At 40.1% G+C, this 14,350-nt stretch overlaps 1 protein-coding gene across 5 annotated transcripts in view; it reads right to left on the bottom strand.

Moving 5' to 3' along the window:
• The window catches only part of samd4a (sterile alpha motif domain containing 4A), a 230,985-nt gene extending 217,518 nt beyond the window's left edge, over nt 1–13,467 (bottom strand). For 2 of the 5 annotated variants that reach the window (XM_078562637.1, XM_078562641.1), the window contains exons 1-2: nt 12,846–13,467; nt 11,421–11,958 (exon numbers count right to left, since the gene is read on the bottom strand). In XM_078562637.1, the coding sequence (XP_078418763.1) occupies nt 11,421–11,616 (196 nt within the window). In that variant the 5' untranslated portion in view covers nt 11,617–11,958; nt 12,846–13,467. Of the gene's footprint in view, nt 1–11,420; nt 11,959–12,330; nt 12,352–12,468; nt 12,664–12,692; nt 12,826–12,845 lie in introns of those variants that run through there. The other 3 variants (XM_078562638.1, XM_078562639.1, XM_078562640.1) reach the window with 3 other exon arrangements.
• Nucleotides 13,468–14,350: the final 883 nt, after the last annotated feature.

Below are 14,350 nucleotides of genomic sequence, written 5' to 3'. Positions count from 1 at the left end.
AGGGGGAAAGGGCACATCAGGAAAACTTCCTAACTTGCAGCGGCAGGGCCATTAACAGCAAGAGACATTGGGACTGGCTCTGGGGGAGATGAAGCCTGTATAGGCCAGACAGGTTGCACCAGAGCCTGGACCAAGGTGGGCCAAGCGGATCAAGTGTCAGTAACAAAACATTTAGGGGACAGTGATCATTGTATTATAAGGTTTCAGCTGACTATGAAAAAGGACAAAGAACGATACAGAGTAAGAATAATTAACTGCAGGAAAGCCAACTTCAATGAGGTAAGAAGGGACCTGAGCCAGATAAATTGGAGTTAAAGGCTGGCAGGAAAAATGGTAGCTGAACAATGGATTACCTTCAAATAAGAGATAGTCTTGGCACAGTTAAGGTATATTGCCATGAAAAGAAAAAGTAGGACAAACAAAAATAAAGCTCCCTGGATGACAAAAGAGATAGAAATTAAGATAAAGAAGAAAAAGTGTGCTTATGATAGATGTCAGGTAGACTACACAATTGAGAACCAGACTGAATATAGAAGGTTCAGAGAGGATGTGAAAAAACAAGTAAGAGAAACAAAGAGGAAGTATGAAAAGAGACTGGCAGCCAACATAAAAGAGAACCCCAAAGTCCTCTTTAGGCATATAAATAGTCAAAAGGTGGTTAGAGGAGTAGGGCCAATTTGGAACCAAAAATGAGATTTATGCATGGAGGTAGAGGACATGGCTGAAGTATTAACTGAATACTTTGCATCTGTCTTTCCTAAGGAAGATGCTAACCAGGCCAAGGTGAAAGAGGAGGTAATTCAGACACTAGGAGAGGTTAAAATTGATAGGAAGGTCTTGGATAGGCTGTATGTGCTTAGAACTGATAAGGCACCAGGACCGGATTGATGCATCCAAGGATACTGAGGGAAGTAATAGTAGATTATAGAGGCAGTGGCCATAATTTTTCAGTCTTCCTTAGAGTTGGGGTGGTGCCAGGAAACAGAGGAGTGGTTAATGGATGTTTTACAGGCTGGAGGAAGGTTTGTAGTGGAGTTCCCCAGGAGTCAGTGTTGGGACTCTTGCTTTTCCTGATATATATTAATTGTCCTAGACCTTGGTGTGCAAGGCACAATTAAAAAATTTGCAGATGACACGAAACTTAGGCGCATTGTGACTTGCGAGGGGGATAGCATAGAACTTCAAAAGGGCATAAACAAGTTGGTAGAATGGGCAGACAGGTGCCAGATGAAACACGAAGTGATTCATTTTGATAGGAAGAACATAGAGGGTACAATTCTAAAGCAGGTGCAGGAACAGAGGGTCCTGGTGTATATGTGCATAAGTTATTGAACACGTCAAGGCCGGTTCAGAGAGTGGTTAATAATAAAGCCTAGGCTACTGTATGCATTATTAGAGCACAGAGTACAAGAGTAAGAAGATTTTGTTGAACTTATATAAGACATTAGTTCGGCCTCAGGTGGAGCACTACTTCCAGTTCTGGACTTAAGGAGGAATGAAGAGAGTGCAGAAAAGATTTACAGGAATGGTCCCAGAGATGAAGAACTTCAGTTATGAAGATAGATTGGAGAAGTTAGGACTGTTTTCCTTGGAGAAAAGGTGGTGGACTGGAGATTTGATAGAGCATTCAAAATCATGAGGGGTCTGGATAGAGTTGATAGGGAGAAACTGTTCATCCACTTGTGGAAGGATCAAGAACCAGAAGGCACATATTTAAAGTAATTGGTAAAAAAGCAAAAGCAATACAAGAAAAAAAATATTCATTAGGCAAGTGGATAAAGTCTGGAATGCACAGCCTGAGGGTGTGGTGGAGGTGCATTCAATCAAAGCATTCAAAACAGAATTAGACTGTTATCTGAAAAGGAAGAATGTGCAGGATTACAGAGAGAAGTCAAGAGAATGGTACTAAGTGAATAGTTCATTGGGTGAGCCAGTGCAGACATGATGGGCTGAATGGCCTCCTTCTGTGCTGTAACAATCCTGTGATTCCTCAGTTTATCCAATGGAGACTTTACTATCCATCTGAACAAAAATAAAAGGACCTTCCTTAAATTTCTCAACTGAAAGATTGTACCTTCCACAATGTAGCATGCCTGTAATATGGCACCCAGTGTTAGCCTAGTTTAAGTTTTGACTTAAACCTAAAACCTTTGAAGCTGGGGGAAAGCGAGACACCAAATGAGCCAAACTAACATGATTTGTCCTCTGCTCCACACAAGAGGCCAAACTTTTATCCATCATGGCTATGCCTTGTATAACCATCTTTGAAAGCCACTTCACCTTGCTAACCTCCTTCTGCGTTGAACTGCCTCATAACCCCATATTTTGTGGCCCTCCAAATTATTCTACATCTTCCTGGCACGTAAAGCTAGTTTCACCACCTTGTAAATGACCACAATTTTATGAGCCAATATTTACATAAATCTAAATTGTTAAAACCCTAGAAAACGCTTATTTATTCAAGCTTACTTTCTCCTTAACCCCACCCTCAAATCAGCCATGGAAAGCTGTAAAACTGAATTTGTTTAGTGGGCTAGCAGGAGAATATAATTATGAAACCAGCTAATGTGCCGTAAAATGGCAATTGATTCTTTTATGCCCTTCAGGGAAAAGAACCTGCCACCCTACCTGGTCTGACCTACACATGACTCCAGTTTCACTCTAGACATCCCTGAGAACACTAAAGCCAACCTCAGTGGCAGGTAACAAATGCTGCACTACCCAGATCACAAAACTGAATTTTTTTAAAACTTGAAAAAGAAGTAGTGCATACATGTTGGATGACTACTTCTACAGTCTTCAAAAAAAGTCTTCAAAAGAGAATTGGAGAATTAACTGGAGAGAAAAAAATTCCAGGACTATGGGGAAAAGGCAGATGAGTGGGACTAGACGAGTTGCACTTGCAGAGAGCCGGCACATGGACACACAAGCCAAATGGTATCCTTCTGTGCTGCAACTATCCTCTGATACAAATAATATTAAAGGGGAGCGAGAGCAAAAGAGTTCTCTCATTGTACAGATCACATCTTAGGGGTGGGCAGGGACGGGAAAAAAAAGGTGATGGCAGCGGTGGAACAGTTATTAAGAACCTATGCTGACCACCAGATCATTACAGCTAACAGATCAGAAAGGCAATAACAGCATACAATCTGCATTTCGCCCTCCCACTTGTGTACACATTGCTGCTCACCTTAATACAGGAAGTGCGTTTCAAATATAATTGCTCATGGTCCAAAAAATTCCAGTTACCATGCCTGATTATTATCTACTGACCCCTGCTGGAAATTTACATTTGCAACACAATCAGGTTTAGCTGTAATGCCTTCCCATCGCCAAGCTTAAATGTCTTGGCAAAGTACAGGAGTGCAATAGTGCCTGTGGAACTGTGCTCGCCAGCAAGGAATCAGTGCCTTCAAGAGGATGCAAGAGAAAAGGGGTGAATAGATGAAAATGCAAGAACTGTTCATTTGAATCTAGTTATTAAAACAGATGCTGATAATAAATCTAAAACTCAGACCTCATTAAAATAGTAGGCAAGGGATTTAACCTTCTCTCCAGAAAAGCAACGCAAGTTTATGCAAATGAAACTTTTGGCAATGTAGAATCCAAAGTTAACAAAGTCATTTTTAGAAGGCATATGTGCTACACAACTGATAAACGTTTCAATTTGACTCCACCTCTTATGTACAAGGATTGTAAGATAAAGATTTACTTCTTAGAAATCTTTCAAATTTAGTTTCTGTTTTACAGAACAGTATATAATTTCAATGAAAGTTCAACATGAATCCTATACAAACCAAATACTTAATTCCGTGTATTCAGTTTCAAGTTGAGTTTTTCCAAGGAAAACAAAAAGATTGGTGAAGACAATAGAGACCAATAACTCCAAAAGAACAATTTGATGGGTTAAAAATAAAAATATTGCACAATACAATCGGCCAGAAAGTAACATAATGAAAATGGATTTTGACAAAATAGTCATCCATGATTGAAATGTTACGATAATTTACCCAAAGTTAATGTACAAAAGCAAAATACTGCAGATGCTGGATATCTGAAATAAAAACAGAAAATGCTGGAAACATTTTTTAAAAGAGTTAACGTTTCAAGTCTGTGATCTTTCATCAGAACCAATGAAAGGTTACAGGCCTGAAATGTTAACTCTGTTTCTCTCCCTACAGATTCCACCATAGCTGCAGAAGTTAGTGTACATGACTTGAATTGTATTATACTGAAACGGATAATCAAAATTATTTGGACATCATGTTCCTTATTCAATTAAAAGATAAAACCAGTATAGAAACTCACTTTCTCTAGCTCTGGTCATATTGGTATTTTCTTGATGCAAACACCTGAGTTGGGGTTCAACCAATATAAATTTCCCATCCAAATAGTTTATTTGTCATTCCTTGATTGAGACTGCAGACCATATCATAAGAAATATTTATCAAACACAAATTACATGACCAGGACTATTTGCAGTTGCATAAGCTACTGACGTATGTTTTCTCACTTTGATTACTGTATTAACAGAACAACTGATTCCCTATTGATGCTAGTTTCACAAAGTTACTAAGTTTTTAACTAAAAAACCTTGGCTTACATACATTTAAAAAAAGCTTGCAATTAATTAGGTTTGAAAAGTGTAACCAGCTGCATTAACAATTACTTCCCAACAGGTACATTGATGTATCAATATGTAAACATCACGCAACCAAGAATCTGAAACTAATCTTTAGGTATATATACATACATACATACAAGCTAAAAGGTTTCTTAAAAGTTTCCTTTGTTCAAATACGGTTTATAACATAGGGTCCTGGAGAGAAAATGTCAAATAGAATTGCGGAGACAAAAGCTCATGTATATATGTCCTTTTAAAAAAAAATATTTTAAGTTATGTCTAATTAAAGGATTTTTGATTTCTGGTTTTTCAATTAAACTCTGTGATCACTCATGAAAATTATGTCAGAGCCAAAAAACAGCATCTCTGACAGTGCAGTGCACCGTCAGTACAACACTGGAGTGGCAACCTTGATTTTTGTGCTCAAGCCCTAGAGTGGGGTTTGAACACATCTGGTTCACCAATGTCCTTTAGGGAAGAAAATCTGCTCTCCTTACCCGGTCTGGCCTACATGTGACTCCAGACCCACAGCAATGTGGTTCACTCTTAAATGCCCTCCAAAATGGCCTAGCAAGCCATTCAGTTCTCAAGGATAATTAGGGAAGGGCAATGAATGTTGGCCTAGCCAGCGAACCCCAACATCTCGTGAACGAATGAAAAGAAATCCAGAAACTTGCAATTCAGAGGTGAGTGTGCTACCGAACCCTGGCGAATACTCATGCTGTGTGTCACTGTAACATGTCAAACACCTGTACACATCTTTTAAAATAGTCTCTCACTAATCTATAGTATATTCAAGACTTAATTAAGTGCTTTGTACACACAAAATCTAAAGAATCTTGTAAAAATTAAAATGTATTGCATATTAATCACATTAATGTCAGTTTAAGTGAACCATCAGATTGAAATTTTTAGCCAATAAATAAATAAATTCAAGACTTCAGAAATTATATTTGTTTAACATATCCAATTTCTTTTAAGATCAGGTCTCAAATGAAACACAAGTATTACAAGTTTGATGGATATGCGATCAGTTGAAAAATGTCATAACTTATCAGCACAGACTTAAATGTTACATTTTCTCCTCCTGACATGCAGGACATTTTCATGTTTAATTATTTCCACTTTGTGTAGTTACTTACAGGCAGTTGGGAATACTATTAGGATTTACGTTTGCTGTGGATATTTTGTATTAACAAGGGTGCATAATTCTGTTCATTGCACAAAATTTCATGTACACCAGTGCAACTAAGTACTTATTATTGGAATTTTGGGAAACTTGTAGCCAAGTTTTTAGGAGGCAAAACTGTCACTATTCTGATGAGGAAGGAATGTGCTTTTGCTCATATTGAAACAGAAATAAATGAGCAAATTACTCTACTTTCTAGATCAACAATAAATCGCTGGTGTATTCCCCTGATAAATTTAATTGTATTACTTTGTTAATATTACCATTTAAATTTAGTGTTTCTTTGTTGGTCTATTACTTGTTTGGAAATAGTCTTTCCACGATGCATAAGCTGAGGAGAAAGGTGAAAAGTCAAGTTTGTCCTCCTGTGACGATTTTCTATGAGTTTAATACTATGGTAATTAAAATGAAATGGAACGTTTGATTTGAGAGCTTGCTGCTACTTGGCTATATACATAAAATACAGATATGAATGCACGAGTATCAAACAAAAAAGATATAGGTAAGAAAATCTCACTACCTGGTGAATTGATTTCATGATTAAGAAACAAAGTATTACCTCTTATACTTGAATAATGTCATAGTATTTTCACCTCAGTCAGAAGGTCAAGACTTCATCTAGCTGGCGCTTTAGTACAGTTCTGAAGGTGCTGTCTCTTGGATGAGATTTTAAATTGAAACCCCATCTGCTTTTTCAGGCGGGCATAAAAGTTCCAAATGGTAGTATTCGCAGAAGAGTCTGCCTAGTGACCTGGTCAATATTTATCTCGACCAATATCACAAAACAGATTATCTGAGAAGAATAATAAGACACATGACCAAGGTCCCAAATGACATCCTATATAAGGAAAACTATCCCTCCTTGTCCCTCTTGACCTGTCTGCAACCTTTGGACAGTTGACCACACCACCCTCCTCCAACACCTCTTAATTGGGTGGGACAACTCTCACCTTGTTCCGTTCTTATTTATCTAATCACATCCAAAGTATTACTTACAATAGCTTCGCTTCCCACTCCATTACCTTTGGTGTCCCCCCAGGATCTTTCCTTGCCCACCTCCTATTTCTCATCAATGTGCTGCCCTTGGAGACATTTCAAAGCACAGCTTTACTTTTTAAACGTGTACATCGATGACATCCAGCTCTATCTTACAATTATCTCCTCTCTCAACTCTTCCACTATTGCTAATTTATTATTACACTGCTTATCCAATATCCAGTACTGGATTATCAGGAACTTCCTCCAATGAAACATCAGGAAAATTGAAGCCACTGTTTTCATTTTGTTTTGATCCCTGCTCCAAACTCTGTTCTATAGCTACCAATTTCTAACCCCTCCCTAGCAACAGTCTGTCCACAATATTTGATCCCCAGCTGAGCTTCTGACTATATATTCATGCCATCGCTAAGACAGCCTATTTCCACCTCCATAACGTCTTTCTACTTCGCCTCTGTCTCAGTTAATTTGCTGCTGAAACCTCATTCATGCCTTTGTTACCTTGAGATGTGACTATTCCAGTGCATTCCTGGCGGGTCTCCCACAGTCTACCCTCCTTAATTTTGAGGTCATCCAAAACCCTGCTGCCCATGTCCTTACTCATCTATCACCCGTGTTCGTTGACCTACATTAGATCCCAGTCAAGCAACATTTTAATTTTAAAATTCTCTACCTTGTTTTCAAATCTCTCCACGGCCTGGCCCCTCCCCATCTCTAATCTCCTGCAGCCTCACAACCTTCCAAAATATCTTTCCTCATCTAATTTTGGCCTCCTTGGGCATCCCTGATTTTATTCGCTCCACCACTGGTGGCTGTGCCTTCAGTTACCTAGGCCCCAAGTTCTGAAATTCCTTCCCTATATCTCTCCACCTCATTTTTCTCCTTTAAGACACTCCTTAAAATTTACCTCTTTGACCAAGCTTTTGGCCATCTGATCTAATATTGCCATATCTGGTTCAGTGTCATAGTTTGATTTTAGAATGTTCCTGTGGGAAGCTTTGGGACATTTTATGTTAAAAGGTACTGTATAAGATGCTGCTATTTATGGGACCTTGCCATGAGCAAATTGGCTGTTATATCTTCCTACATTACAACTGTGACTATGCTTCAAAAATACTTAATTGACTGAAGCATTTTGACTCATGCAGTGAATATGAAAGGCATTACATAAACCCAAGCTGCTAGGTCAAATCCGCCAACTTTTTTTGGTGGGTGGAAACTAAGAAAGAAAGGAAAGCATGTGCCCCCATATGATGGCTTTCCTATTTTGACTGAAGTCTCAGCAAATAACTCAAGATTAGTATGCAAACAAAGCTCAGACTATCAAACAACACGTTATGAGATTTCTTCTCAGATTCCACATAGATCTGACTACATTTTATTCCAAGTCAATCAAAAACAAGTAAATGCAGTAGCTATAAAGAGCAAGACAATTCAATCATCTGAGCTATAGAATGTCTCTCCACTAATCTGATGGTTCAAATTCCAGGCTGTGAATCTCCCTCTCAGTTATATGAGCTTCACTAGCTCTAAGAACAACCCACTAGATGAAAGTTATGAGTGTGGATGGGAGGGGCTGGTGAGCCAGTATGGAGTTAACTGCATTCAACAAGCTAAATACACAGATGCAAAAAGTAATAAAATCGGTTAATGGAATGTTGAACTTTATCCCAAGGCGATTGGAAATGTAAAGTAACAGTGCTTTTTTGCAGAAAGCCTGGGTTAAAACACTTATGAAGTGCTGTATCAGTTTTGGGAACTGGACCTCAGGAAAGACTCTTTTTTGAAACGCTAAAGGTACAGATTCACCAGAATCATGCCAGGGTTTCAAGGACAGGTTACGTAAATTTGCTTGTATTCCCTCGAGTTTAGAAGGTTGAAGGGTGATGTAATCAATGTGTTTAAAATGAAAAATGGATTTGATAGGGCAAATACAGAGAAACTATTTCCTTTAGTGGAGGAATTCGGAACACAGGACATAATCTTAAAATTAGAGATAGGCCACTTAGAAATGAAATCAGGACAGGCACAAAGGGCAATAGAAATATGGAACTCCCTCTCTCCCAGAAGTCCATAGATGCTGGATCAATTGAAATTTAAGACTGAGATTGATAGATTTATGTTGGGGATGGGTATCAAAGGATATGGGAAAAAAAGTTTAAGGTACAGATCATCTATGATTAAGGGACAAAAATCTTACTCCTGTTCCCAAATTTATCCCAAAAGGGATAAATACCACATTTTCAACATTATGTAACTAAATGTATTCAATTTACTCACTTTTAGATTTGGGGGCTTTTTCCCCCCAGACTTAAGATTGCTTTAGGAAGTGCTAAACAAAGTTAAGGAGTTATGCAGCTTTAAATGTTGTCAGTTCAATTCTAAGCAAGCACTGAAGCTAACAACTAACCAGAGTTTCTTTACTCTATATCCTTTCCTAGCTGCTTGAGGCCACCAATTACTATCTGAGCCAATGTCTATACACAGCTACTTCTCCAAACACTCACCATAATACATTATTTGAATAACAATATGCTTTTTAAATAAATGTTACACTCAGGCTATTGACAGATTAGGATTTTAAGAGAATCTCAGTTTATAGCTGTAATTGTAAGCTATTGCTGGTTTTTCAAGTTTGCACAAAACATTACATCGTTTCTTTCCTATTTCTAGTTTACATCTTAGTTCTAGTTTAGAACTGAACATTACTGTACTCAAAACTATGACAGCGCTGAATATAATTGATTAGAATTGCCCCTAGGAAATGTAATTACAAACATACGTTCGTGTTTAACTGCTAGGCACAAAATACCATCATTCCTTATGAAGTATAATCCTGCAATATGCTGCACTGAGAAGAACAGGAAACTTATGTAGAAAGTGAAAATTTATAACATTTCATGGTGGCGTTTCCCCTTCTCAGCATAAATTGTTAACTAAATAAAGAGATTCATGAAAAACGAAGCCACCAAGAGGTAATGAGCTACTATTAGCTAATGCAACTTCCATTTAGAATGTACGCTTCAAGCAAGACTTTTTTTTTTTAAAAAGTGTCTTACTTTTCTAAACTGATCCATGCATTACTAACAGGATAACAATTTTACAGAGGAGGTATTTCACTGATGATTTTAATCACTAATATCAAGCTTCGTCCACTCATGCCTTATCAAATATATTTCTTCTGACTCCATACCCAACTTTTGGTGCACCGATGCAGTCATTTGATACTATTATTTTGGAACTAGATATAATCAGTTCCGAAGAAGACAGAACTCGAAACGTTAACTCTGTTCCTCTCTCACAAATGCTGCCAGACCTACTACGTTTTTCCAGCACTTTCTATTTTTGTTTCAGATTTCCAGCATGCGCAGTATTTTGCTTGTATTTTAGATATAATCAGTGTTTCCCCCCCTGTAATCGTGACATTTTTGTACTTTAAATCACAAATTACATTTGGAAATATAGAAATTCTACTTTCCCATCCCCCAATATGATCTCAAATTCATAGACTAGAATAGTTTTCTCGGTGCTTGCTGAATCAATGCATAAATATCCTAGCAGCAGAGCACAGTACTGGAGGTTGTCAGCAAATGGCAGTACAGACAGCTGCCAAGTCTTGCAGGCTCCGTGCTCTAATATGGAACAGCTGGAAGAGGACTGTGCATTCTTTTCTCTGAGTAAACACTAAGGGCTCTGTTCAGTATCCTACTGCAATCAAGCCTAAAGAATTCCACCAATCGGTGAACACAGACTTCTATTACTTCTCCCCAATACACCCTTTGTATTCCTATGAAAAAAAATGAAGATATACATAATTTGATCTGGATCTGCAACTGTGTCAATTTTAAACAACTATTTGGGCGGAATTCTTCCAGGTTCCACTATTCCACAAGTCAATCCTACCACATTGTGTCTGCTGCATAGGCCAGGGTGAAACATTATAGTACAAAGATTTTCAATTCATATATTTCAGCCTCAGCTTCTGCTACAAGTATGACGATATGCCTCTGTCAAAACGGAGATTGCATACTAAATTTTCTAACTTTTGCCGAATAAGGTCCTATATTATATTTAATTGACATTATACTTCTATATTGTAAGTCGACTCAGACTTTTGGCCTTCACTCTTGTGTGCTCAGTTTGAGTGAAAAAGGCTCTTTCCTAAAATCAGAATACGGTGCCTGTTACGATTTAAATATCCTAGTTTTGGATTGACGGGTAAACAAAGATGAAAGGCTGATATTCATAAATAGAATGACGAAAATTTGATATCTTTATGTAACGGGCTCCGTAATTGTATGCGATAAAATAGAAAGCTACGTGTAACGACAAGATCGGAGAAGAAACCAAGCCACGTTGTCCAGAAAGCACAGGATACCCAGACTCTACGTGACATGACTGGATTATTGCACAGGAAATTGCAGAACAAGATGCATCAAAGCGTTTTAGTTCTTACGTTGATGTGATGTTGTTTGTATACCGCAATGAAATACAGCAACTGTCAATTAAAAAGGTTTGTATGTCGAATTACTAAATTGTAAGAGTTTCGCATCAATCTCAGATATCAGCTAGGAAAAGCAGCATAAAAAATAATTAATTCATTAAACTTACCGGGATCATTTGCCTCTCCCTCGAGAATATGAAGCTCGGTGCAATCGGACAAAGAATGCTCTAGACAAATCTGAAGGAAACGAGCCTGTGTCCGGCTCACTCGTTTCAACAGGGACAACAAAGCTACAGTTTGTTCACATTCATTCCACCCTTTAAACCACCCTGCAAGAACGCCGACTTGATCTCGAAACATCATGATTAAGGAAAGCCTCAGCACTCGGCGAGTTTATATCGTTGGGATTCTTCGACACAAGGCAACCCACTCCCTCCAAAAAAAATCAAGCTCAGAAGCATGTAGAAGGAGGGGTTGTCACATTTTGTATGGATCGAGTTGCGATTTTTTCTTTCCTTTTCTGTAGAATAACGTCACTGTTGACACGCTCCCTCTTCCTCCAAGGCAATCAACAGTGGGCCAAAAATCTAGCAGGCACTACAAGTATATCACCTGTCAGAATTAGCAGATCTCGGATTTTAGATCTCCTCTCTCCACGATATTAGTTTTAATCCTCAACGCCCGCATTCCCATGCGTGGTCAAAACTGGAAAATAAATTAAAGGAAAACGATCGTTGAAATGTGCCGTCATTGAATGATAAACCGTTCAAACTTTACGCTGAAGCGAAGGATCTCTGTCCTCCCCTCCCTTGGCCTGCAGTAACTAGTCATTCATTACAAATTATAATGCAGCAACTCCTTCAGGTTTGTAATTAAGCGTTCAAAGCGCCCAGTCTACAAATAGTCCCGAAACGATAAGATAATATGCTCTGAAGCGACACATTATTCGAGACTGGAAGAGCCGCTAGCCAGCCAGACTGTTTAAACGCTTCCAAAAGCAATGCAGAACAACGCAATTCCTCTGGGTTTAGGCCCATTGCGGATTGACTGAGACGAAAATAAACTATCCATTCCAACCCTCAAGTACGCGACCGTCTACAGCCATCGCCTTGCCCGGGATTTTCCATGTCAGGCTGAGAATGAGCCCTCAGGATGGATCTTTAACCACGGTAGTATGAACGTTGCCCTGCCCCGTGCAACGCTGCGGAAACTCACAGCAACTCCACAGGCATCTGTCTGCAACTGAGAACTGGTTGTTTTTTGATTTTTTTTAAATATAGAAAGGACCCCCTCGCCCCGCCCGAGGACTATCAGGAAAAGTTAGCTCCAACACCCTGTGGTAACGGTAGGGTGAATACCTGGGGATCGTTCGTTTAAAAACAAACCTCTTTAATCCCAAACATTAATAAAGCCCGCCCCTAACAAACATTGGTGATCACCAAAACAGAAAGCGAATCCTCAAACCGGCTAAAAATAACATGAAAGGCGCAGCGTGTGTGAAGATTATTAATAAATGTGACTCAAAGACTCCTCCCGGGTACAGCTGCAGCGGCCGACGCACTTTCCAGCCGCTCCGTTCCTTGCACACCGACCTGCTACAGGCTCGGCCCGGGGGCTGGTGCCACTCCGTGGGGCCATGAGAGGAGGAGGAGGAGCTGCTGTCGTCGTCGCCACCACCACCGCCGCCGCCGTGTCCACAAGTTGGATTTATTTTTAGGCCAGTCCCCGCCCCGGATCATTAACATTCAGCATTACGTCATGGCACGGCCAGAAATAGAGGCGGCCGGCGGGCGGGCGGCCCGTCTTCGGGTATTTATATCAGGCGGGGCTTCCACTGCTGTGCTGTCCCGTCCCCCTTCATTCACACTTAGCGGCCCAGCCCGGCTGGAGGGGCTCCGGGCCCGATCTTGGGCCCCGCCTCCCGGGGCTGGGGGAGGAATGCACACGGCTTCGTTGCTAGGCGCTCGCCAAACACGCGTCAGAGATATCGGTTTGAATTGGAACCGAAGGTGACGTTTTTCCGGCCATTTTTGGTTACCTCACCCTCCGGTCGGTGCCGATTTTTGGTTCGGGGACCGGGGCCGCCGCTGAGTGTTTACCTGTTGTTGTGGAGAGCGCGGCCTGTGGGTTCCAGGCGCGCGGTTTGTCTCAGCACGTGACCAGGGTCGGCCGCTGGGGCCGGGGGTTCTTCCCTCTCTATAATTTTAGCTGACCTCACGTGGAGTTGCTCAGAGCGTGTGGTCATCTCGGCTGTTTCATAATGAGACGGGCATAATCCCGGGAACTTGAAAAAAACCACTGCAACTCTTCTAAAGGAACGTATTCCTGATGCACAAAAATAAATAATACATGACAAGCATCGTGTTAAACTCCTCATTGGTTCCCTTCTGTTGATATATAGTAATATCAGCGTTTTCAACGTTTTTGAAAGCAAGCTTTTATAAATAAAATTCAACTTTTATGCAGATTTGAGCTTTATTTAACTAGTTTAGTACAGTTGACAGCAAAACCATTGCAGAATTTAGCCAGTTTTAAAACATGGGTGTACAGAGTACATCCAGCATTTCTGCACCATTGGTTAAGACATATCTTCACTGGACCAGCTGCAGCAACGCCCTGTAAAGTCTAGTTCTGTAAGTCATGATAAGTTTGCTACATCACAATAATATGCATGCATGCAAAGAGAATGTAATGCAACTCTAAAATCGGACGTGGGGGAAACACCTGGGGATACAGTCAGGGGTATAGTGCTATCAGAGCGCAGCTCTGGCACCTCCTATTTAATGGCTTTAATATTCACCGCTGGATGGTAAACTCTCCTCTGTTAATTGGCTATCCGTTACACGCCCCACTTGCTTTTTCTTTCCACTGATCTCAGTGGAATCCACCCCATTAATTGCCTGTCTAGATTTTAATCTTCACTGCCTCGAATATTGAAGTTACTTGTTTCCAGGACTAACATATGCAGGAGGATTTGTCCCATTGATGGCAACATTTGGAAGTGGAGGAAAATCCTCTTGCAACCAGGTGGGGCTGCATGACTTGTGATGCAGAGGTGGCCGACACAGGTACCATATCAACTGGATTCTACCTGCGG

The sequence above is a fragment of the Cetorhinus maximus genome, chromosome 18 (assembly GCF_964194155.1).
Source record: "Cetorhinus maximus chromosome 18, sCetMax3.hap1.1, whole genome shotgun sequence".
Taxonomy (NCBI): domain Eukaryota; kingdom Metazoa; phylum Chordata; class Chondrichthyes; order Lamniformes; family Cetorhinidae; genus Cetorhinus; species Cetorhinus maximus.
Note: the sequence above shows the minus strand (reverse complement) of the source record. Positions and strands in the feature narration are given on the sequence as shown.